Raw genomic sequence first — 22,980 nt, 5'->3', positions numbered from 1 at the left:
TGGGTTTCCGTTTCCAGATTTCCACGCATTTGTGTACGGCAGGGAAAGAACCACGAGAGAGGGAGAAGGTAGAAATGTAGGCAGAAGATGGGGCGAAGAGGCGCTGGGCCACAGCGATTTCACTCCCGTGGGATCGTCCGCGGGCCAGGGAGCTCCTGCTCTGCCTATATTGTCTCATAAGTATAAGGGCAAAGAAGAAAAGGGGGAGTAACGGTCTGTAGCGGCTGCTACGTAGCAAAGAAACCAGAAAAAGGTGGATACACCTTCCACAGGGGACAACACGGCGCCGACACCAAAAAAAAGAAGTATCATCCCGGAGAAAACAGCTTAACCACACACACCCAGGCCTTTTCCCAAGCCCCGCCCCTCGACCGGGTATGGCTGCGGGAGACGCACGCAGGAAGGGGTGGGGCATGAGCGCTGAGCCCGCGCGCTGATCTCGCGAGAGCAGTAGAGGGCGGAAGCGCAGTCTGTGCAGGATGAGTTTACGGGTTGTGTTCGTCTTGCTGAGCTTCGCAGCGGCGGGTAAGGCCCCCCCCACCCCGCCTCCCACAACAACTCCTCGACCCACCTCCACTAATCCCAGTCACGCCGCCAGGCCCACCAATACGCACCGTGGCCGGTCGCCACCTGACCTCACTTCTTCCCTGCCCGACCCTCGCCACCCCTCCGCTCGCCATCAGCCCCTTCCTCTGTTTGCCCGTTGCAACGTTCTGAGGTTTCCTTCCTCTCCGCCTGCCTCTCTTCAGCCAGACGGTTTCTCTGTTTCAGGCTCCACGCAGCCCACTTCTTTGCCAGTCTCCTCAGCAGTCGCTCCGAGGACAAGTCCGGCTTCTACAAGAGACTCCAAGCTCACGTTGAACCTGCAGCCTGAGCAAGGACACAATGACAGACCCCCTCTGAATCGGAGTGCCACGAAAGACGTCCCTGGCAGTTCGGAACCCGAGCTGCAGCACAAGAATGGCCGCCTTGGCAATTCCTCCAGAGACCAGTCCACCAAGTCGGTCTCCAGCCCCTCTTCTGATAACAAGGAGCCCACCAAGTCCGATTTAAACACAGTAACTGACAAAGCTCTGCAGCCTTCCAGAACTGAATCTGGGGGAAAAGTATTGCTAGACTCTGACCGCTCTTCTACCCAGCAGGAGGAAGGAGGTAAGTCTTTAGAACCACCTGAAGATGAGGAGCCCAAGGAGACTGAGGAAGGGGATACAGAGCCTGAAGAGGGTGCACCGCCCAAAGACGAGAAAGAAATGCCTGGCCCTGCCTCCAGTGAGAACCGTGGAAGCACAGTTTTGAATTCCCGGAGTAGGGAGAAGGGTGACCGTTATAAGGATAATCTTGGAAGTTCCAGTGCAGAGAGCAGCCACTTCTTTGCATATCTGGTGACAGCAGCCATTCTCGTTGCTGTCCTCTATATTGCCTACCACAATAAGCGGAAGGTAAGTCAAGAGTTGCTTTAAGAGGAGGAATGGGGGCTTCCCTGGTGGCGCAGTGGCTGAGAGTCCGCCTGCCGATGCAGGGGACACGGGTTCGTGCCCCGGTCCGGGAAGATCCCACATGCCGCGGAGCGGCTGGGCCCATGAGCCATGGCCGCTGAGCCTGCGCGTCCGGAGCCTGTGCTCCGCAGCGGGAGAGGCCACAACAGTGAGAGGCCCGCCTACTGCAAAAAAAAAAAAAAAAAAGAAAAAAAAGAGGAGGGATGGGATTTCCTCCATCCTGAAAGCTTGGAGTGTGGGTATCCATCACTCATCTGCCTGTAAGCACTAGGAATTTAAAAACAAACTTCAGTTTTTTCTGAGACCCTGCTAGGGTTCTTTATTCTTCTTTCAGAAATCATATATTTTCATGTCTGTTTCCTCTGAGTGCCTTCTGTTGTTGCGTCAGGTGCCAAGTTTAGGACGTTATTATGCTCTGACCCAAATTAGGGTCTCCTCCCGTTATCTTGGAACTTACAATCTGTCACAGCCTGAGAGGACCCGAGTACCTGACAGTCTGTAAGTAGTTAGAGCCCTTATCTTCCTGTTTCCCCTCTCAAAAAGACAGTGCTTCCTGTCTTATTATTTCTAGCTTCCTTTCCCAAGCTTTTGTTTTCCATGTGCAGTGGCAGAAAGAATGGTTACATAGTCTTCAACACCAACAGCAGAGAGCCCAGGGACTATATTTTCTGCAGTCAGTTGAGTTTCTGATTAGACGAAAGGCCAGAAATTGCATGGATACACTCATCATTTACTTCAGCAGGGTTTGTTGTGTTGCTTAGTAACCACTCTAAGGACAAAATGATTGCATTCCTTTTTTTTTTTTAATTGAAGTGTAGTTGATTTACAATGTCGTGCTAGTTTCAGGTGTACAGCACAGTGATTCAGTTATATGTATATATATTCATTTTCAGATTCTTTTCCCAAAATGATTTCATTTCTTATTCAGCCCTAAGAATTTAGTAGTTTCTGTAAGCTGGTTAAAATTGAAGGATCCAATTCATGATAGCCATAAGGCCTAGGGCTGTGAGAAATGAGGGAAGACATTTAGTAAAAGTGGGAATTCCTGGGAATTCCCTGGAAGTCCAGCGCTTAAGGCGCTGCACTTTCACTGCAGGGGGCATGGGTTTGATCCCTGGTCAGGGAACTAAGATCCTGCATGCCTCACAACACGGCCACACATACACAAAAAAGTGGTACGTTCCTTATTCTACATCCAAGTGCTCCTCATGGAGAGTAACCTTAGGTATGAAATGAGAGTGGTAAGGTTAAGATGAAGCAAAGTGTGGGGTGAAAGAGTACATTTGCAGATAAGTTAATTATCTTATCTGCACATTAATTATTGCTTAATATTAAAATAAAAGGAGGGTGGATGGGTCAGCCTGGAGGAGGCTAAGTTGGGGAGGAGCTGGCGGTTCTTTTCACCAAGTGCTCTTGAGTAAATCATACAGACCACCACAAGCTAGAGCCCAGAAGAGCCCTCCTGCATCTCTCATTTCCTGTTTAGCAGTATAAAGGATTCTGATGTAACTAGGCCCTGTCCTCCTTATAATTGTTAATAGGGCCTTTCTGTGGATGTCCTGCTCTTTTTACTGTCAGGGTCATTAGGGCCACCACGTGATTACCTCTGATTTCAGAGACTGAAATATGTCATTAGAGAGTCACTTGTTAATCTCTGACTTGTTCCTTTCCCCAGATTATTGCTTTCGTCCTGGAAGGAAAAAGGTCCAAAGTTACACGGCGGCCAAAGGCCAGTGACTACCAGCGTTTGGACCAAAAGGTAAGGAAGGAAGGAGGGATATGCAGTCTCACATGGGCCCAGCAGTGGGCTTGTGTTTGGCATGGCGGCAGCAGCAGCTGATTCTGGGGTGCTGTTGCCACTGCCCCGCCCTTTTCAGACCACAACATATAGACATTCATGTGAACATGTCTGTGATGTTCGAGCTAGAAGAGATTCTCAAGGCCTCTGCAACAGCTTCTTCCTTCAACAGATGAGGAAGCTCAGGCCCAGAAACATTATGATTTTTTCCCCTAAGTTCCCACTACAAGTTCCTGTGAGAAATGAGGGAAGACCTGAGGGCAACTCCCTTGGCTCCCAGCCTGTACTTTTCACACTCTATCAGCACTTCGCAAATTTTCATAGGCATGTGACTCACCCTAGGAATTGTGATTAAAAAAAAAAAGCAAACTCTGTATGGGGTGAGCCTATGTTTCTTCATTTCTAGGGAGTTTCCAGGTGACACCACAGGCTGCTGGATCCACACTCCGGGTCGTAAAGCACTAGGCCACACGCCCTGGAAGCAAACAAATCCAGAAATGTAGGATCTGGGAGCTTCCAGCTCCCTAGATCAGCCCTGCAAATAGACTTCCTGAGTGCGGCCAGCCCAGGCCTCTGCCAGAAAGCAAAGCCCTCCTTCCACCCCAGAGGCAGCCTGCCTGCGTGGGGACACACTGCCTTGCTGCCGGCATGCGCCCGCCCTCCCTCTGTGCAGCCACAGCCAGGACACTGGTAAAGAGTGGTTGGTGCCCGACTTCCCACAGGGAACACAGTCCGCATACCAGTTACAAAATAAGCCGCGCAGCTCAGAATCTCTTTGTTTGCTAGCCCAGTAGGTCAGCTGCACAATATAACTCTGGCCTAGAACCTTCTCAGATAATTGACTTCAAGGATTTCTTTTCCCCTTTGTTATAATTTTTTTCTGATTAAAAAAAAAGTGCATGTAAACAATTCAAAACAATATAGGATGGTGCACAGTAGACGCCCAAGATTCCCATATGCCCTCCACCAAGTATGTATCTTCCTAGTGTTTGTTTTATTTCAAACTGACTTTTAAAATAATTTTATGTGCTATTGTTTTATCAGTTGCTGTTTGTATGGTGGAGGGTCAGTTTGTCTTAATTTTGAATTTTTCTCCTGAACTTCAACTCCCATAAGATCTTGCCCCCGCCACCTCCCACCCCAAGGTCATAGCAGTGAGGTATATTCCTTTGGAAAAAGATGAATGTTACCAATAGATTGTATTGCTCTTGTTTCAGATTTGATTTTTCTGTTCTTGAGAACCTTGTCCTCCCTGCTGATTTGTTTCTAAATCAAGAAAAATGAAGAGAAAACTACTGTGACCTAAGAGACACACCCCCTCCTCTAGGGTTTGGTGACAAGTCGGGGCTGGCAGAGGCAGGGGGGATTGCTTTGGGTTTTGCACCTGCACTTTGGCGAACTTGTCCTCCTGTGTTCCCGTTATTTATGCTGGTGTCTTCCAGCCTGTCCCCCTGAGTGTGAGTAGGGAAGCATGTGGGCGTTTCCAGCTGTGACCAAAGGGAGACCTCAGCCCTGGGCAGGTGACTGCTGCTGACTGCCCTCCCTCGGGTCTTGGCCCTGTCGTAAAGTTAGCCCTTGAAAACAGCATTGCACTCGCCACTACTTACCTTCGCGGACCTAGGAGAAAACTACAGGCTGTAGTCTGTTTCTACCAAGGCCTCTCCCTTTGCGGGGATGTGCCCTACAAAAGATGTAGAATGTAGTGAATGCTGATGGGCAAAGGGCTCCTTTGAACACGATTCTCTTCAAAGGCTTCAGCAGCAAACCAAAACTGCAGCTAAAAAACATGCTTTACTGCCTGCGAGTCCAGCCTGCCTAGTGCAAGCTCTTCACGTTCTTCTGACATTTTCATATTATTTAAGACGAAGTGAAGCCACTTCCATTTAGTTGTACTGAGCAGAAAACTGAACTTGGGGGTTCTGGGAGGAAAGCTGTAAAGCCACTATGCCCATCACAGATGTTTTAAAAATCACAGTTACGATTATTGAAACATTGTGTTCATCCCTACTCACCATCATTACAGAAACTTTTTGAAGGAGGGTGAGTTCATGCCTTGGGGAAGAAAGCAAGGACTGTTTGGTTTGGGTCTAAAAATTTCGAAGGGCTTTTATGAAACACGTTTCCCACAAACTCTATTTTGCCTTTGTTGCCTAAAATAGACTTACATTTACAAACTGACTATACTCCCTCCTTTACCTGAATCTAGTTAATGGTCCTCTTATCTGATAAAAAACGCCAAGGCTAATTAGTAAAAATTCTCCTTCTGTCCCATGTCAGGGATTATTAAAATTTAAGAAACTCAGGGGACTTCCCTGGTGGTCCAGTGGTTAAGACTCCTTGCTCCCAATGCAGGGGGCCCGGGTTCGATCCCTGGTTGGGGAACTAGATCCCGCATTCTGCAACTAAGACCCAGTGCAGCCAAATAAATGAATAAATATTAAAAAAAAAAAAAAAAAGAAACTCAGAGAGTTCCCCTGACATAACGGAGGGTAGTGTTTTGGATCAGCTTATTGTTTTATTTAAATCTGTTCTAGTTGTGCTACCCTATTATCAAGAGCCTAAAGAGAGTTGTTTCTGGGGGGGAAAAAAAAAAAACTGAAAGAGAATAGCTGATCTCAGGGAAATGCAAAGAATGTGGGAAGTGAGAGGAACGGGATGAATTGTAGGCCATCGAAGAAGTCTGGAGGAAGAAGGGGCCATCCTGTTTGTCATGGTATCTTCCACCTCGCTTAAAACAGCCCGTGACTTTGAGTTGAGACTTTCATTCTCTGCAGGTAACATCTGTAGAGGTAAGGAATGAGGACTCTTCTTGGCATCATCCCCTAAGACCATGGTTATTTATTCCCTTTTCTGTCTCCCCTTTCCCTGCCTTTCTTCCTCCCCTCTAATGTTTTCTCTTTCTTCCTGTCTCCACTCACCCCTTTCCTTCCGTCTTCGTGCATGCCCAGATTCCCCAATCCCATTCATCCTATTTGTGGTCCAGCTTCCATTCCCTTGCCGTGTATCTTCCTCATAACCTTTACAGAGTCACTTTGGTCCTTGTCTTCCTGCTAATAATGGTTTCCCAGAGGTTCAGATCCCCAGATCCAGTGGCTTGTTCTCAAAGCTCAGTCTTGTCCCTGATAGAATTGGACACTTAGACCATCAAATCAAACTTCCCCTCTTCTGGTCTCTCTGTCCTGGCTTCTGAGAACTCCTTTGTCTTACCCTGTGCTGGTGGAGGAGAAGGCCCTCCAAGACAGGTCTTTGTCTTTTCCTTTGTTTCCCTAGAAACTCATCCATTCTTTATCCTCTGAGTGAGTGACTCCCAAGTTTTTATCCTTGGCCTAGTTCCCAAAGAACCCAGTCCTGCCGTGTGCTGAATATTTCAGCTTGGTCATCCTATTGTCACTGAAACGGAATTTCTCTCTTCTGCCCCTTAAGCTGCCCCTCTCAACTGCCCAATCTCTTTAATCACCTCAACTCCAAACTGCAGACTTGTGCCGTTTTTATGTCTTGTCACGAAAGTCCTACCCATTTTTAGAGAACCATCTCCAGCTACAGTCTCCATTTTCCTTGTTTCCCTGCCCCACCCACACTGCCACCCATTCCACTTCTCTCCTAGATTTTTTTTTTTCCCAAGAGCCACCTTAATTGGTCTTCTGTCCATTTTTTGTGTATGCGAAGAGAGCAGAGTGATCTTTCCAGAGTACTTGCCGTGATCTGAAGCGTGTCTCGTGGCTTCGAGAATCAAGTTCGTGGACTCTGGTGTTCAGGGCTCCGCAGGCCGGCACTGTCCTGCCTGTCTTTCCCTGCATCCTCGCTGGGCCAAAGGTCCCTCTTGTCGGGCCCGTCCAGGCCTCTGTGCCTTTTCGTCCTTGCTGCGTCCTCCAGTCCCTGGCTTCCGGTGGCTGTTTTCCAGTTAGGGCGCGTCCCCCCACCTTCTCTTCTTTCCCTTGCCTCCCCGAAACCTGTTTCCTCAGGGCCCAGCTCACGTTTGCCCATGCACCTTCCTGACTCCCCTGCCCCGCGTGATTGGCTCTTTCCATTTTACTATAATAGCTCCTGGTAATGCCACTCACACATTTTGGAACTTGAGCAAAACAGGGCAGCCGGTATCTGCCATCTCTGTCTGGTCTCCCCAAGAAAATGAAGCTCCTTCAGGAGCACCCAGGGCGCCACCTGCGTATCTGCCTAACACGGGACAGTCCCCGGGGACTTGAGTTCAGTTTCTTCTTGCAAAGGAGACATGTTCTTTGTTCAGGACATCTGGCTGTGACTTAGGTCTCACACGGCTCTTTCTGGCTACTGGTTGCTGTCCCTCACTGATGGACATTGATAGTAAGGAGGAGAGCAGAAAGCAAGGTTGGTTTCAGGCCCCAAGTCGGTTGGCACCAAGTGGACGCCTAAGTATTGTTGTAGCGTCTGCAAAGCTTCACTTCTTGAGCCTCTGAGAAGTAGGTTTCTTGTGTGAAAGAGTACAAAAGAATTTAAGTTTCACTTTAGAAATTGCACTGAAAGAAATCTCCCACAACAAAGGAAAAGTTGTTTTCTGGGTAGTTGTCTTTTTGAAGATAGACTCTTTGAAGCATGTTTTCCTAGAGATTGTGCAGATGAGGGTGGCCTGGTGGGGGAGGGGAGGATCTCTCCAGCTGTGGGGGGGGGGCGCGGGGAGGCGGGCATGAGAGGTGCCCTATCCAGATGGCTCTGTGCTTCCTTTCCTGGCCCCAGTTTTTGGTGGCAGGGTGGTTTCTATTTGGAGGAATCTGTGCTTCAGAATTATTTGAAGAGTCTACCTCTGGACTCTGTGGGAGTGGAAGGCTAGTCTACCTAGAAAGGCTAAGATAACTCAGAAAGACCTGACAACTAGCTATGTACACACTGACATTTCTTTTCACATAATGGCTTTCAATGAAACTTTTGGTGACGAACTCTAAACCTCTAAAATTCCCGATAATGATTCTCATTTTCTTCTCCCATTTCATGTCATTTAATTCAAAAGCCTGCCCCTCATTTTTGCAGGGTAACTTGTTATGTAATGCTGCATGTGTGATGAAAGCTAGCACGCTTTGCACATGTTCTGAATCATTTGAACAGGGAAGACGAGTATGCCATACACCAGACCCTGTACTTCTGCCAGCTGTTTTGTAAAAACTCTCGCTGGGACAGTTGCGTTTGGCATTGTCTTGCTTAAGAAAGAATCCTGAGAAGAGATTCTCAAGTTTAATTGAACTATACATCCAGAACCAAGGCTGAATCTCACCTCAGTTTCTTAAGTCACGTGTGAATTTCCTAAATATCCCGATCTAGAAACTCCTCTGTAAAGGCATTGGGTCTGAGCTGTATAGTGTTTCAAGCTGCCAACAAGTCACACTTGTCGATATCCTTTTAATTCAGAAGTCTAACATGTTCAATAAATGGTTGATTGTTGAAATTGTTTCCCTTCTTTTTTTGTTTACCCAATTAGCAGGATACTACTGTTTTGCAATGTTTTGTATTTCCACCTTGTAACTTAATGATAATCACTTAATTTTATTTCTTTAAAGCTTATTTGGGGACTTCCCTGGTGGTCCAGTGGCTAAGGCTCCACGCTCCCAATGCAGGGGGCCTGGGTTCGATCCCTGGTTAGGGAACTAGATCCCACATGCCGCAACTAAGAGTTCGCATGCCGCAACTGAAGTTCCCACGTGCCACAACTAAAAAGATCCAGCATGCCGCAACAAAGATCCCATACGAGGCAGTGAAGGTCCTGCATGTTGCAACTAAGACCTGGCACAGCCAAATAAATAAATAAATATTTTTTTTAAAAAAAAGCCTATTTGGTCTAATGACAAGTATTTTTCCACATATAATGTTTTACCTAGCTTTTATGAATGCCGTCACCACGTAGTTATGTATCTCTGCACAGAAACCAAAATAAATTTCAAATGTTAAAGCTCTAAAATCATTAAATTTAATTTTTCTCCTTATTTTTTAAAAAGCAGTCGATATACGACATTATATTAGTTTCAGGTGTACAACATAGTGATTCGATATCTGTATACATTGCAAATTGAACACAGTAAGTCTAGTAACCATCTGTCACCATACAAAGTTATTTCAGTATTATTGATTATATTGTACCTCTTAATCCCCCTTAATAAATTTATTAGTACTGTATTGAAATTGATTAAAATAAGGCCTAACGTAAGTGGAAGGTCATTTTTTTTTTAAACCTTTAGCCTTCACTCACCTTCCCACCCAATCCCCACGTAAGAACCAATATACCGGAAACGCATTCCCAAGCTTTGCACGTGGTCTGTAATTTTCCATGTTCTGATTGACTGCCTGCCAACCTCCTCCTCCTCACCAGGCAGCCCTTGTCCTAGGTTGGGAGTAGCTGGGCTTCTTGTCATAATACACTCGTTACCTCTTAGGGCTCGTCCTTTGCTGTACCCTTGGCTTGAAAGCTCTCTCCACCTGCATCAACCCCAGTGAAGTTGTCTTTCCAGGCCTCTGCCCTGACAGCGAACGCCCCCGTCTCGCTGTGTATTTTAGGAAGCTAAGTCTCGAGGCTCAGGCCCTGAGGTCTGGGAGGGTACCTTGATGCTGGCATGGTGAGAACCCAATTTAACCCCGATCATAAGGAAGACGAGCCCAGGCCCTGGCTGCATGCGCATTGGATGTTCTTCTGTAACATACACCTTGCTAACTAATGCGTCCTGTCAGCCCCCTGCCCCCACGTCCACATGGACCCTATCACAGGCGGTTCCCCACCCGCTGAAAGCCAGTGGAGCCAGAAAAATGGGATCTGAAGCCTCAACCTATGGAACTACAACCCAAACCGTGCTCATCAGGCACCCTCCCTCCGCTGTGTAGGACGCCCGCGGAGAGGCACTAAGGGGGAATGGGAAGAGAAGCCTCGGGCCAGTGGGACCACCCTGCTTCAGCCGCCCCACACTCTCAAGGGTTCTGGCCACCTGACCAAAGAATATTTGGTTTGATGGCTCTGAGTTAGGAGGTGTGGGTGCGGGATGCAGAGCGCTGCCTGATGAACCATTAAAGTCACCCAAGTCAGTAACCCACGCTGGGCCTTTTGTAGAGACAGCATGTTATAAAAGGTATGAAAGGGGCTTCCCTGGTGGCTCAGTGGTTGAGAGTCCGCCTGCCGATGCAGGGGACACGGGTTCCTGCCCCGGTCCGGGAAGATCCCACATGCTGCGGAACGGCTGGGCCCGTGAGCCATGGCCGCTGAGCCTGCGCGTCCCGAGCCTGTGCTCCGCAACGGGAGAGGCCACAACAGTGAGAGGCCCGCGTACCGCAAAAAAAAAAAAAAAAGGTATGAAGGATCACCACCTGCCTGGCTGGAAGAGCTTCAGTTTAAGAATCACCATCTAGGGACTTCCCTGACAGTCCAGTGGTTAAGAGTCTGCACTCCCACTGCAGAGGGCACGGACTTCAATCCCTGGTCGGGGTAAGATCCCACATGCTGTGCAGCACAGCCAAAAAAAAAAAAAAAAGCGCCATCTATGCTACACTTCTGCGTCGGACTCTTATTCAGAAATTAAAAACGAGTACTTTACGTGATCAGAAAGACATGGGTAAGTCAGGGGCTGTGCCGGAGCACTGGCCAAATTTCCTCTGACTCATCCCTGACCAAACTACTTCTTCTTCTTCTGTGCCTGGACCCTTGAGCCAAGCTTCTGAAGATCTGAGTACAGGTTCCGCTTCAGGATGGCGCTGCTGCACAGCAGGGCCCCTTGCAGGGCTCCCATCAACCCACAGGTGAAGACATCCTGGCCTAGGAGACAAAAGCAGAGGCCCGTGTGCACTGCTGCCCCCCCCCAAGTGGGGGACAGGGATGGACAAGAGCCCCTGGGCCAGGGCCGCCCAGAGATGGCTTCAGACCAGGACCAGGACCAGGGTCCACAGCTGCCGAGGCAGCCCAGCTCAGGGTGTGGGAGGCTGCAGGGGGCAGCAGGATCTGAGGGCAAGAATGGAGGACTCTGGGTGACAGGGAAGCCCAGGGTCTCAGGTCCTGGCAAAATGCAGCAGTGAGTGTACCTGTCAGGTAGAGGTTGGGGATGGGGCTCTGGGCCCTCATGGAGGCCATCGCACCAGGATGCAGGCGGCCCAGGTCGTGGTCAGCCCCGTAGCAGGCCCCCCGGGGAGCTGCCAGGTAGAACTGATTTGTCAACGGGGACCCTCCAGTCACACTGTCCACCTGAGGAGGCAAAAGAGGCAGCCGAAGAGTGGGAGTGGGACCTTGTGAGACCCTCACCTCCTTTCCTGCCCCTGCACGAGCTGCCTGCCGGCACGGGCTCCCTATCCTTTCCTGGAGCTCAGTCAGCCCAGGCCTGGTTCCCCTGCCCCAAAGAAAGGGTAGAGATGCACCAGCCACAGAAGTCTGTCCTCCTACCTTCCCCTCCAGCTGTGGGAAGAGCTTCAGGACGACCAACAGAGCGGCTTCAACAAAGGAGCTCTTGAGGGTCTCGTAGCCGCTGCTCCGCTTTCCCTGGGGCTCGTCCCGCCACTCCTCGAACCACTCATAGGAGGTGGGCACCAGCACGACCCCTGTGGAGCGGCCTGGGGATGCAGGGCGGGGTCACTACTGCTGCCCCTGCCCCGCCCAAGCCCCCGCCCCCGAACCTCAAGCCCCACCTGAAAACCGGTCCTCCCACGACGGGTCCTTGGCCGACGGGAAAGTAATGAAGAGAACGGGCATGTGCTCTACAGCCTTGTCCGCAGGCAGAGAGAGGTAGTGCTCCATCCTGGGGGAGGAGAGGGGCTGTCGGTCCCGGCCTTGTTCCCTGCAGCCAACAGCACCACCCCGAGGGTAGGTCACCCCCAGGTATCCCCGAAGGGATGAGGCCAAGGCACAGCCTAGGTAGGGAAAAGCCCTTTGGGAGTAGATTCTTGCCCATTTCCTCCCATCCTGCATCCTGCTGCTTCTCCCCCAGCATCAGGGGAGGGCACCCTCCCCACACACGCACACCCACGCCTTACGCCATGTCCATGTCTGTATCAAAATAAACGTAGTAGTTGGTAGACGGCAGCCCCAGGTCCTTCTTGGTGCCTCGGAGGCAGATGAAGACAGAGAACATGCTCAAGCCGGGCCGCACCATCCCCAGCTGCCGCTTCACACCTGCAGAGGCGGCAGGGCCGCGTGAACAAGGCCACCAACTGCTGCCCCTGCCCCGGGAGCCTGCGGACGCCCACTCACCTCATCTGCAGCCTCAGACGTTTGGACAACTCGACCTGGCAGGGGCCTGCTCTTTGGTCTCCTGCCTGTGGAGGCCACGGCCTCAGACTTCTGCTCTGAGCGCCTTGAGGAGCAGTGAGTGACGCCTGGCTCTCTGAGCTGCTCAGTGCCTCCCATCGTCCCCTTAATGTCTCAGCTATGAGCGGATGACGGGCTCTGCACTACAAAGACCACGGCTAGGAACAGTATTTGGTTGTAAGCCTTGGCTTCGGTATTAAGTTGAATACAAACCATCTAATGACTGAATATGCATAATTCCTCCTGTGCTGAACAGTCAGCACAAGGCCTTAAAATGGTAAGTGATGCAGATGAACAGATGCAAATGGCATCACTGGCACTTGGCATTTCAGGGTTCATCTGGGGAGGAGGGAAGAACAGCACTGAGGAGGAAGGCACCAGGCACCGTGGGAGCCTCTGGTCCCCTGGACCGAAGCCACTGGGCATTCCCACCTCTCAACAGCTGAGCCCAGACCAGTTTTCTGGAAGTTGCTCCCACAGAGTCTTATCCTTTTTTTTTTTTTTTTTTTTTTGGCGGTACGCGGGCCTCTCACTGCTGTGGCCTCTCCCGTTGCGGAGCACAGGCTCCGGACGCGCAGGCTCAGCGGCCATGGCTCACGGGTCCAGCTGCTCCGCGGCATGTGGGATCTTCCCGGACCGGGACACGAACCCGTGTCCCCTGCATCGGCAGGCGGACTCTCAACCACTGCGCCACCAGGGAAGCCCCGGAGTCTTATCCTTTGTTCCCATTGCCAGGACCATTTCCAGCCTCTGCCTGAGGGATAAGTCGCCACTGGCTGCTCTGCTTAATTCATGTAACAAATATTTGTTGAGGACCTGAAATGCGCTGGATCCTCTGCGAGGCCTTGGGAACACTGCAAGGAATCGGACGTGATGCCTGTCCACTGTCCACTTTCCTGAAGAAGCTGGCTCTCCTATTAGAGGCTGCGAAGACCTGAGTGCTACGGGGAGGGTGACCATAAAACTTATCATCCAGAACAGGCCACTTCTGAGAGTCAAGGGGGCGTTGTAACAATTACAGTAGGACAACGGGCATATGACACCCAGCTGTGGGAGAGCCGAGCCGCCCAGCTGTGGGAGTGCCGAGGCGGGGCAGGGGATGTGGTGAGTAGTAGTAATTGCCCTGGAAAGTCAGGAGCACCTTCTCCCCTGGGTCCCAGCATCGTTGGGGAACCACAGCTGTGGGCACCCCCTTTCCAGGTGGGGCAGGGTGGGCACAGAGAGAACCAGGGGCCCAGGAGTGATACCCCCAGGTCTTCAGAAGCCCCTTAGCACAGCCATCACCTCCACCCAGCCCCTCCTGTCCCTTTCCCCAGCTAGAAGGAAGGGGTCCAGGAGCCACCCACCTGGCAGAAAAACAGAACCTTGGGTCTCAAATCAGGCACACGACGATGAGACCAAGCCCTGCTTCTCCACACCAGCCTTAGCTCCCCTACTGATTTTGTCAAACTAGTCTTCCCTACTCAAAACACCTCCTCTCCAAACTACCCTCCTCAAAGCTCAGCCGTGGAATTTAAGAAAGGCACTCCTGTTCACAAAGGCTCCCCCTGCCTGACCACCCCACCTCCACCCTCGACCCCAACTAGCACTGCCTGTCCCCAAGGCCACCAGATATCCCGTTCCCATCTCTGAGAGGGAGACAGAACTGTGAGAATCTCTACCCCCAAACAGCTGGAAACGTAGGAATCCCAGCACCTGGGGTCTCTGAGTTAAGCATCACTGCTGCCACTGTCTGAAATGCTCTCAAACTGGGATTCATGCAGCTCCCGCTCGAGAGAGGCAGCTGGTCCTTCAGGCAGGTAGGGGCTGGCACATGAGACTGTCTTCAGGGCTGGGATACGTAAGAGCAGTGGAAGCTGCTTCCGCCAGTGAAGGGAGGCAAGCTCGGCAGCTAAGTCTGTGGCATGGCTGCCTGGAGAGAAGGCGGGCCTGGGGGAACACTGGGCCCGTCAGGGGACAGTGTCAGGGTTCAGAGGTCCTGGGAGAGAGGGAGGCACGAAGTACCAAAGGCCACCGGGCGGTCTCTGCCCCACCCCACTCAGCTCACCCGGCCTGAGAGAGGGGAGGCCCCTGCTGGCAGCAGGTGCCGGCCGAGGCCCAGCTAAGTGAGGCAGAGGGCTGAGGAGGCCAGTTCCCAGGAGCACATGGCCTGTACCTCAGAGACAATCATGACGGCCACCCACCCTCTCCCCCACCAGGAAATCCAAGGCCTCACTTTTCTACTGAACCCACATCCCTGGGCCCGCCCTCTGGGGCGGAGCGCTCTTTCCACAGCGCTCCTCCCCGGGCACCAGTGAAGTCCGGGGTTTCCACCCCAAACTCATCGTGAGTGGCTCCCTACTCCCCACCCCAGCCAGAGGCCTTTACGCAGATGCCTCTGCCTCACCCTCCAGGATCGCCGGTCCCCTCCCAGCCAGCGGCCTCCTCCCCTCAATCACATGGGGAGCTGCCAGCTACATTTCCAAATGGTGACGTCTCAGCTAACCTTGGCTCAGCCACTCTGTTCCTTGTGGGCCGACCTGCTCTCCTGCCCCTTCAAGTGAGGCCTTCGCTCTGGAAGCCCCATGCTTCCCAGCCCAGAGCAGGCCAGCAGCCCAGGCTTAGGAGTCAGACACACCAGCCTTCTCCTCTCAGCTTGGCCACCTCCAGCTGGGTGGCCTTGGGCAGTTATTCACCTGTGTGCCTCTGTTTCCCCAGCCATCACCATTAGGGTGACGAGCCCTCTACCCAGTGGCCAAGGATCAAGGCAAGAACAAAAACAGGCTTTTCGTTTTGGACGCGGCGTATCAGTGGAGATGACTAGACTGAGGCTTATTTTGAGTTCAGGGCTCACGGAGCGGAGGATACTCCTGCAGCCTCGGCACCAATACAGAGCTGCTTCCTGAAGAGGCAGGCCCACAACAATATTATCAAGGCCTTCTTCTCCACGCCAGCCTTGGCTCCCCTTACCAACAATGTCAGATCAGGCTTCCCCACTCAAAATAAGTGAGAAACTAAGGAAGGAAGCAGGATTCATAGGGCAAACTCAGTGAAAGTCCAAGAAACGTTCCTTTAGGACTCAACCCACCATCATGGACTAGCAGAGAGATGATCTAAGATCTAGGGAAACTGGAAATGGGCAACTAGGACTGGAGACTTGAAAGAGGAAAGGGAAACATGGTTGAGGTGATAAGGGGAAAGGGAGCAAATATGCCAAGAATGAAATGAGAGATAAGGACCAAAGGGTCTTTGGGGAGGATGTGATACAAAGGAAGTTGATGCCACCCCCTAAACAGAGGCCTTCTGGGAACGGATGTTAGAAACCGGTGTGCTCACCTTTTCTGCCTATGGAGGGTCAAAGGGCAGTGCTAATGCTGGGGGAAGCATCAGCCAGGCTGAGCCAGCTGGTTGCAGAGGGCAGGCCTGGGGCACCTGGAGGACAGTGATGCAGCCCAGTCGTTTACCTGGCAGACAGCGGGCCTTCTCTGGCAACAGGTACTCATAGGTGTTGAATAATCCTGCGTTGGAGATCACGACAGGGCAATAGATGCTCACCAGCTCCTGACCCTTCTTCACAGTGACACCTGCAGGCACAAGAGCTTGGCTGAGGTTCTGTAAGCTCCAGGAGGATGAGAAAGGTCCCTATTCCCCACCCCCCAGATCTCTCCCACATTGACCCCGAGCGGGCAGGCCCCAGGCCAAACTGCAAAGTGAGGGAACCATCCTGAAGCGCTGCCCTCTTGGCTCACGGTCCCCGCCCTGGCTTCCTACCTCTCTCCCCACCCTGCGTGGGCACGCTTCTCTTGAGCAACCCACCAACCTTCACACGAACCCCGAAAGAGCCCATGGGCTGAAGGCCTTCACTGGAATCCTAGACCCTTCTTCACAGCTGCCAGACTTCCCGTCCCAACTTGCTCTTTTCAAAATCCTCCAAAGACACCTCAACCTCTACTTAAACTCCAAGGTCTTGTCTCAGCCTTCCCTGATGTGGTCCCTTTCGTGCGTCCAGCCTCATCTCTGGCCATTCTCACTAAACTATTAGGTAGGACTGTATGAAATAGCTGATAGTCAACCGTTTTTTTAACCTATATATGTGGCAGTCTCTTATGATTCAACCTAACATTTTCAGATGCCTAAAAATACTCAGCTCTTTCATACCTCTGTGCCTCTGCACATTCTGTTCCCCTTGCCTGGAATAACCACCCCTCCCCTCTGGCTAGCTTCCTCTCACCCTTCATGACCTCCCTCTGAGGCCTTCCCTGTTCCACCACCCTCTGTGTCACCTCCATCCTTGGTGCCCGCCTCTATGTGGCACTTTAATTATAGCGCAGTCATCTTCCCTGTGAGACTGGAAACTTCTTGAGTTACAGATTAGGATTTACTTATCTTTTATCACCTAGCACGTGAAAAACACAAATAAATATATCCACCACTGAATTTAATTGAACTGATAAACCCACCTTGGTCCACAGACCCCCTGACGGCTGGAAGAACTTGCTCATGAACATGAGAGAAAGTCTCACACATCAGACAGCCACCCCCCTCTCACCACCGGGAACTTCCCAGTCTCCTCTACACACATGCCCTTGGAGACCGCTGACGGTCTTTTCTCCCTTGATTTTTGCGTGCCCTGGGCTACCCACTCACCACCTCCTCCTTGAAAGATTCCTCTGGTGAATTTACTGTCACACCAGCTCTGTTTTCCCCAGGCCTCTCTCTGCCCCCTTAGCTGATGCTTCTGAAGCACCCGCAGCCGGGATGGCCTGTTCTGTCTACCAGAGTCCTTCCTTGCATAGAGCCTCTCCTCACAGAGTTCATCCACGGTGGGATTTTGACGCTCTGTGCAGGTGACAGCAAACACCTGAGCCAGGGTAGAGTCTGGGTCCCACTCTGCCATTTACAGATTGAAGGCAGGGCATCCTGCCGGCCTCCACACCACCCTACGAGCACCCAGGTTACGTACTCACTCCATCAGTCACTGAACAAACAGTTACTGGACTCTATTATGTGCTAAAGTCTATAGACATAAAGATTAAAAAGACACAGTCCCTACACTCAGGAGGTCCTAGATTACCAGATAACTATTTTTATCCATTGAATAAATGATGAAATACTGTTCTCTGGGAACCATGCCACCCTTTAACCTTCCCGTGTCCTTTTTGCTTCCAGGCCAATCGCTATCCCCGGGCAGCCCCAGACTGGGACAGATTCCAGGCTTTAACCCCCGACTTGGAGGTCAGTTCTTCTACACCTTCTGCCCTCAGTGCTTTCTTTGCTCTGCACCCAGAGACCCCAGGTCTCTCCCACCCCAGCCAGGGACTGTGAAGACAATGCAGGGCTCTTACCGCAGGCTTTCCCAGCTGAGTCCAGCAAGATGCTCTGCACAGGGGCCCTCGTCAAGACAGCACCCCCGGCCCGCTGAATCACAGGGATGGTGTGGAAAGCGATTTCACTGGAACCCCCTCGGGGATAAAAGGCCCCTTTTATGTAGTGGTCAACCAGCAGAGCATGCATGGCAAAGGTGGTGTGGCTGGCGGTCACGCCTACAGAAGGAAGGAAGGGGTGATGAGGCAGGAGGGGCAGCGGTACCTTCGTTCAGAAAGGAATACGGGTTCCCATCAGAAAACACGCAGCCTTTGGGAATTCCCTGGCGGTCCAGTGGGTTAGGACTCGGTGCTTTCACTGCCAGGGGCCCGGGTTCAATCCCTGGTTGGGGAACTAAGATCCCGCAAGCCGTGAGGCATGGCCAAAAAAAAAAAGGAAAACACGCGGTCTGAGGCTATGCATCCCAGGATCCAAGTGATCCCCGGGGCTCAGGGCAGCCAGAGGGCCTGTTTCCATCCAAATGTGGGGAACGGGGAACCTTACAGGTCTTGGGGCCACTGGGAATGTCCTCCCTGCAAACTGTCATGCTGCCAGGGAGGACAGTTTTGGTTGGAAAGGAAAGTCATCCAGGGCGTGGGTGAAGGGAATTTTTATCAGTGTGTCCAGTAGGGAGGCGGACAGACATCTCCTCCATAAGCTCCAGAGGGTGTGTGCTCTTCCATTTCAGTCAGCCAAGCAGGCTCAGGAAGGAAGACTGAGAGCCAGGAGCTGCCTGGGGCCCAAGGCCAGTACCCACCATAAGTGGGAAAGATGTAGCTGAGCACGGCCTGGAGCTCCGGGGAGGCTGGCAGCTCCCGCAGGACCTCGGCCAGGCTCTGGGTGGATGCATGGAGGAACGAAGAGAAATGGGTGAGCAGCCCATACTTGTTGAGGACCTGAACCATGAGCAGCGGGAGGATCTTCAACAAGATGGCATGACTGACTCCTCTGGATACCACCTGGGGAAGGGAATGAGCAGGGAGGAACAGATCTCATCTCCTGACTCACCTTTCCAACAGCCTGCATAGCCCGAGGGCCAGCAACACTTAGCCCCGGCTGAACTTGGCTGAATTTGCATTTTAAAACTCTGTACTTGGGAAAACAAACAAACAAACAAACAAACAAACAAAAACTCTGTACTTGGGACTTCCCTGGTGGCAAAGTGGTTAAGAATCCACCTGCCAGTTTAGGGAACATGGGTTCGATCCCTGGTCCGGGAAGATCCCACATGCCACGGAGCAACTAAGCCCGGGAGCCACAGCTACTGAGCCCGCATGCCACAACTACTGAAGCCCACTTGCGTAGAGCCCGTGCTCCGCAATGAGAGAAGCCACTGCAATGAGAAGCCCGCGCACCGCAATGAGTAGCCCCAACTCGCTGCAACTAGAGAAAGCCCGCGCGCAGCAATGAAGACCCAAAGCAGCCAAATATAAAAAAGTAAATAAATTTATAAACAAAAAAACAAAAAACTCCATACTCTGTGAATTTTTCCCATTCTACCCTCAGGTGAGTCCTTTTTTGCTTCTCAGTTTCCAGCCCAAATTCCTTGTGAATAATCCCAATCAGATGAAGTGAAAAAGTGGTGATACGACCACAGGGAGGCCAGTGGGTCAGGGAGGCCAGCGTGGTCAGGGAGGCCAGCGTGGTCAGGGAGGAGAGCTGAGCGCCCCCCAGAGGCCAGAGTGAGAGTGGCAGCTGCGGAGCCCAGGCTCCAGAGACAGAGGGCCCCCGGGGCACAGAGGCCAACTCCAGTGGAGGCTGAGCTCCAGACAGACAGGCCTGTTCCTCCTTCCTGCCTCCCTTACCCATCACTCCGCTAATGAGGAAGGTCAGCCTTGCTGGGAATAAGCAGGGGGTCCTCAGCATGTCCGTGTTACCTTAACCAGCCTTATATACTTGTCGATGGCAGCTTCCTCCTGGGGAAACTTCTCCTTGAGGCCCTGTACGTAGGCTTTCTCCCCACTGTACATGGGAAACTCCTTTCGGCCATTGGGCCCTTCTAGTACCATGATGTCAAAGGGAGAGGCCGTGGGAGCCCAGTCCAACTGCCCCTCAGTGATCTGGTCCAAGATAAAACGGCCAAAGCTGCCCTCCTGCATGCGCCCGATATAATGGATTCCTGTTGGGAGACAGAAAAACAAAGTGTCATAGGGATATGGGGATCGAGCCCTGGAAAAGCTCCAACAAGGAAGCAAGGTGAAAGAGGTTGTCCTGCAGGGCTGAGTCTGTGCCCAGAGCGGGTACCCACCCTTTCTGTAGAGGGGGGTTGCAGCAGAAACCACCAAATCCCTGCCCAGTTTGGCTGCCGGCGGGTACAGCTGTCAGACAAGGAAAGCGGTGCCCAGGGAGAAGACGGGGCCTCCAAAATCACAGAAATGCCCAGGATCGTCCCACCATGGCTGCTCCAAACCACCAGCTCCCAGCCCTTTTCCACAGAAGCCTTACCCGTGTCAAATTCAAGGCCATTCTGTCCAAACGTATGACAACAGCCTCCCGCCTTGGTATGTTGTTCCAGCACCAGAACTCGCTTGCCAGCTTTGGTCAGGATCGCCGCTGCCGCCAGGCCCCCAAAGCCACTGCCTATGACCACCACATCCAGCTTCTCTGGCACTCGGCTGGCTGAGAAAGCTGCAGCAGATGGAGGAGATGGAGGTGGGGGCTTCTTGGGGGGCAGTGAAAGAGCAGTGATGTGGAAACCAAGGCAGAATTCTCTAGCCTGTACAACGCCAGAAAACTCTAGAGCAGTTTGGCAAGGAGCTCCTGACTAAAATGTCTCAAACATTTTACCTGGGAAATATTCAGGACCAGCCAGGCAGGGTAAACAAAGTGATTTGGTTTGATCTGAACTGATTTAAGAAAAGCCACTATGTAGCTGGGGATGTTTCCTACTTGCAAAGAAAGTAAAAAATCCACAAACTATCATAGGAACAAAACAATGCTGCAATACAGGCTGAGAAACCTAAGTGCAGACAGAGAGCGAGCTAGGGAAGAAAGGAAACAAGGAGGGGGACGGGGCCAGTGCAGGCTGCTGGCTCATGGACTGGTCCATTCACAAGCAGGTTATCTTTGGAAAATGCAGGGTCTGCAGTTAGCAGTGGAGCAGCCCAGTCGGATGATGGTTCTTCAACATCCTGATGCAGAGGCAGGACAGAGCTGCTCTGAGAAATCGTGGAGGTGGGGTTGAGGAGGAAGCACCTAAACAAGACAAAACTGGACAGCCCGTGGTGCTGTATGGGCACTTCCTACACAAGATCTGTTCTCTCAAGATCACTCCTAACTGGTGGCGCAGGGGTTAAGAATCCACCTGCCAATTCAGGGGACACGGGTTCAAGCCCTGGTCCGGGAAGGTCCCACACGCTGCGGAGCAACCAAGCCTGTGCACCACAAGTACTGAGCCTGTGCTCTAGAGCCCACAAGCCACAACTACTGAGCCCACGTGCCACAACTACTGAGCCCATGTGCCACAACTACTGAGCCCACGTGCCACAACTACTGAAGCCCACACATCTAGAGGCTGTGCTCCACAAGAGAAGCCACCACAATGAGAAGCCCATGCACCTAACGAAGACCTAACATCGCCATGAATAAATAAATAAATATATTTTTTAAACAAAAGATCACTCCTGAAGAACTGAGATTTGGAATTTTTCAAGCTGCTAGGGAACTCAGTAAACTTTCAACTTTTCAAATGTTTTTTAAAAGACCTATAGTGAAAAATATATTTCATATTCACATCCCAGAACATATGTTAGTATATAATATAAATACCTGAAACAGAAGTTTCACAATACTTACCAGAACCATGTATTATGCACTCTGATATTTTCCATTCTACTGTCATTTAAACTGTTAGTTGCAACAGTTAAACTAGTCATCTCATTTTTAGACCAATCCAGATAAATGGAGTGACTTGCTAATGTTTTCGCAGCAGATTAGTGACAGAGTCCAATTAAAACTCTGATCTCAGAAGTTCAAACTAATAGCCCTTCCACTTAGAACAATACTGTCTCCAACTGTGTAGCAAGACTTGTTGCACAGAATACTAAAATTTACAAGTGAACAGGTGAGAGAGATCTCGGATATCAACAGATTATTCTCTTTACAGGTTATTCTTTTTTTCTTTTTTCTTTTTTAAGCAGTAGAACTCTTTCTTTAAAACCTTAGAGGAAATTCGCAAATACTTTTTAAAGATGACAGTGCAGGTCAATGGAAGAGCAGCTCTGAGCCTGAGTCACCCTGTTGAGTCTCGTTTCAACAAGAGATGGGAGCAGGCATAACCAGTCAAATCACTTGATGGGCCAAATGCAATTTCCTATAAAGGTTTCTGTGCAGCTCTCCCAAGTCCCTGAAACCATGGGGAAGATAAGTGAAAACGTTAAGGTCTTAAAGCAAAGTAGGGGAAGGGTCTCTTGTTTATCCGGTTAGCCACCTCTTGTTTATCCGGTTAGCCACCGCTATACTAAGTGGCAGGGCCTGAGCGTGGCTATGCCAAAAACTTGGCTCGCCGAGGACGATGCCCGCGCCCGTGTGGCCACGATTCCCCGGGCCTGCGGGGACCAAGGCTCTCGCCAGTGGCGGACTCTAAAGCGGGTGCCTCCACGTGCAAAGAAGCCCTCCCATCACTCTGCATCTGGGGAACGCTAACCCGCGAGGATGTCCAGGCGCAGCCTCAGACCCCGGGGTCCCTCCCGCTCACCTTGCTTGAGAACCTTCTTCCTGGCCTCGTTGTCGGTCACCAGGGGCGCGGGTGGCCGCTTGACATCCTCGGAGAAGGGGTTCGGGGAGCTGCTGGAGAACAACCCCTTGCAAACTTTGCCGAGGACGGCCAGCAGCAGCAGCGCAGCCAGCGGCAGCAGCAACAGCCACATCGCGCTGGCGTCGGAACCTGTCCGCTCCGACTGCGCCCGGGCTCTGCGGCCGCGGCTCTGCCCAGTTAGCTTATCCTCGCACCCGGAAGGCACTGCCAACTTTGGCCACTGCTCAGCCAGGCCCTTTTTGGCCAGAAGCCAAGTCTCCGGCGGAGATTGACCGTTGCGGCTCTTCATACTCACGTCTCTGGAGGCGCGGAGGGCCGTGCGCATGCGCGGAGGAGGCCCGTGCGCATG

The 22,980-nt window shown here is 51.7% G+C and overlaps 2 protein-coding genes across 3 annotated transcripts; one reads left to right on the top strand and one right to left on the bottom strand.

The window, feature by feature from the left end:
- Nucleotides 1–446: 446 nt before the first annotated feature.
- On the top strand, nt 447–19,283 carry TGOLN2 (trans-golgi network protein 2). 2 transcript variants are annotated; one of them, XM_060309298.2, is made up of 5 exons: nt 447–525; nt 772–1,439; nt 3,172–3,255; nt 17,681–17,746; nt 18,564–19,283. In XM_060309298.2, the coding sequence occupies exons 1-5, from the start codon at nt 480–482 to the stop codon at nt 18,654–18,656; spliced, it is 957 nt and encodes a 318-aa protein (XP_060165281.1). In that variant the 5' UTR covers nt 447–479; the 3' UTR covers nt 18,657–19,283. The 2 variants fall into 2 exon arrangements, with proteins under 2 accessions (XP_060165281.1, XP_030693382.1); XM_030837522.2 differs by lacking the exons at nt 17,681–17,746; nt 18,564–19,283 and adding an exon at nt 4,512–5,900.
- On the bottom strand, nt 9,204–22,941 carry RETSAT (retinol saturase). The gene is made up of 11 exons (XM_030837510.2): nt 22,572–22,941; nt 20,321–20,503; nt 19,753–19,994; nt 18,633–18,834; nt 17,857–18,054; nt 15,976–16,095; nt 12,259–12,397; nt 11,914–12,023; nt 11,672–11,838; nt 11,317–11,476; nt 9,204–11,053 (listed from the first exon to the last, which is right to left on the bottom strand). The coding sequence occupies exons 1-11, from the start codon at nt 22,918–22,920 to the stop codon at nt 10,914–10,916; spliced, it is 2,010 nt and encodes a 669-aa protein (XP_030693370.2). The 5' UTR covers nt 22,921–22,941; the 3' UTR covers nt 9,204–10,913.
- Nucleotides 22,942–22,980: the final 39 nt, after the last annotated feature.

This window comes from Globicephala melas, chromosome 12 (assembly GCF_963455315.2).
Source record: "Globicephala melas chromosome 12, mGloMel1.2, whole genome shotgun sequence".
Lineage (NCBI taxonomy): Eukaryota > Metazoa > Chordata > Mammalia > Artiodactyla > Delphinidae > Globicephala > Globicephala melas.
Note: the sequence above shows the minus strand (reverse complement) of the source record. Positions and strands in the feature narration are given on the sequence as shown.

What these genes read in the sequence shown, in the direction of transcription:
- TGOLN2 (XM_060309298.2), top strand. Translation starts at nt 480, where the DNA reads ATGAGTTTACGGGTTGTGTTCGTCTTGCTGAGCTTCGCAGCGGCGG. An exon ending in GCTGAGCTTCGCAGCGGCGG is followed by an intron (nt 526 to 771) that starts GTAAGGCCCCCC and finishes TCTCTGTTTCAG; the next exon opens with GCTCCACGCAGCCCACTTCT. An exon ending in CTTTAACCCCCGACTTGGAG is followed by an intron (nt 17,747 to 18,563) that starts GTCAGTTCTTCT and finishes CTTCCATTTCAG; the next exon opens with TCAGCCAAGCAGGCTCAGGA.
- RETSAT (XM_030837510.2), bottom strand. Translation starts at nt 22,920, where the DNA reads ATGAAGAGCCGCAACGGTCAATCTCCGCCGGAGACTTGGCTTCTGGCC. An exon ending in GAAGAAGGTTCTCAAGCAAG is followed by an intron (nt 20,504 to 22,571) that starts GTGAGCGGGAGG and finishes CATCTGCTGCAG; the next exon opens with CTTTCTCAGCCAGCCGAGTG. An exon ending in CTACATCTTTCCCACTTATG is followed by an intron (nt 18,055 to 18,632) that starts GTGGGTACTGGC and finishes TTCCTTCTGTAG; the next exon opens with GCGTGACCGCCAGCCACACC.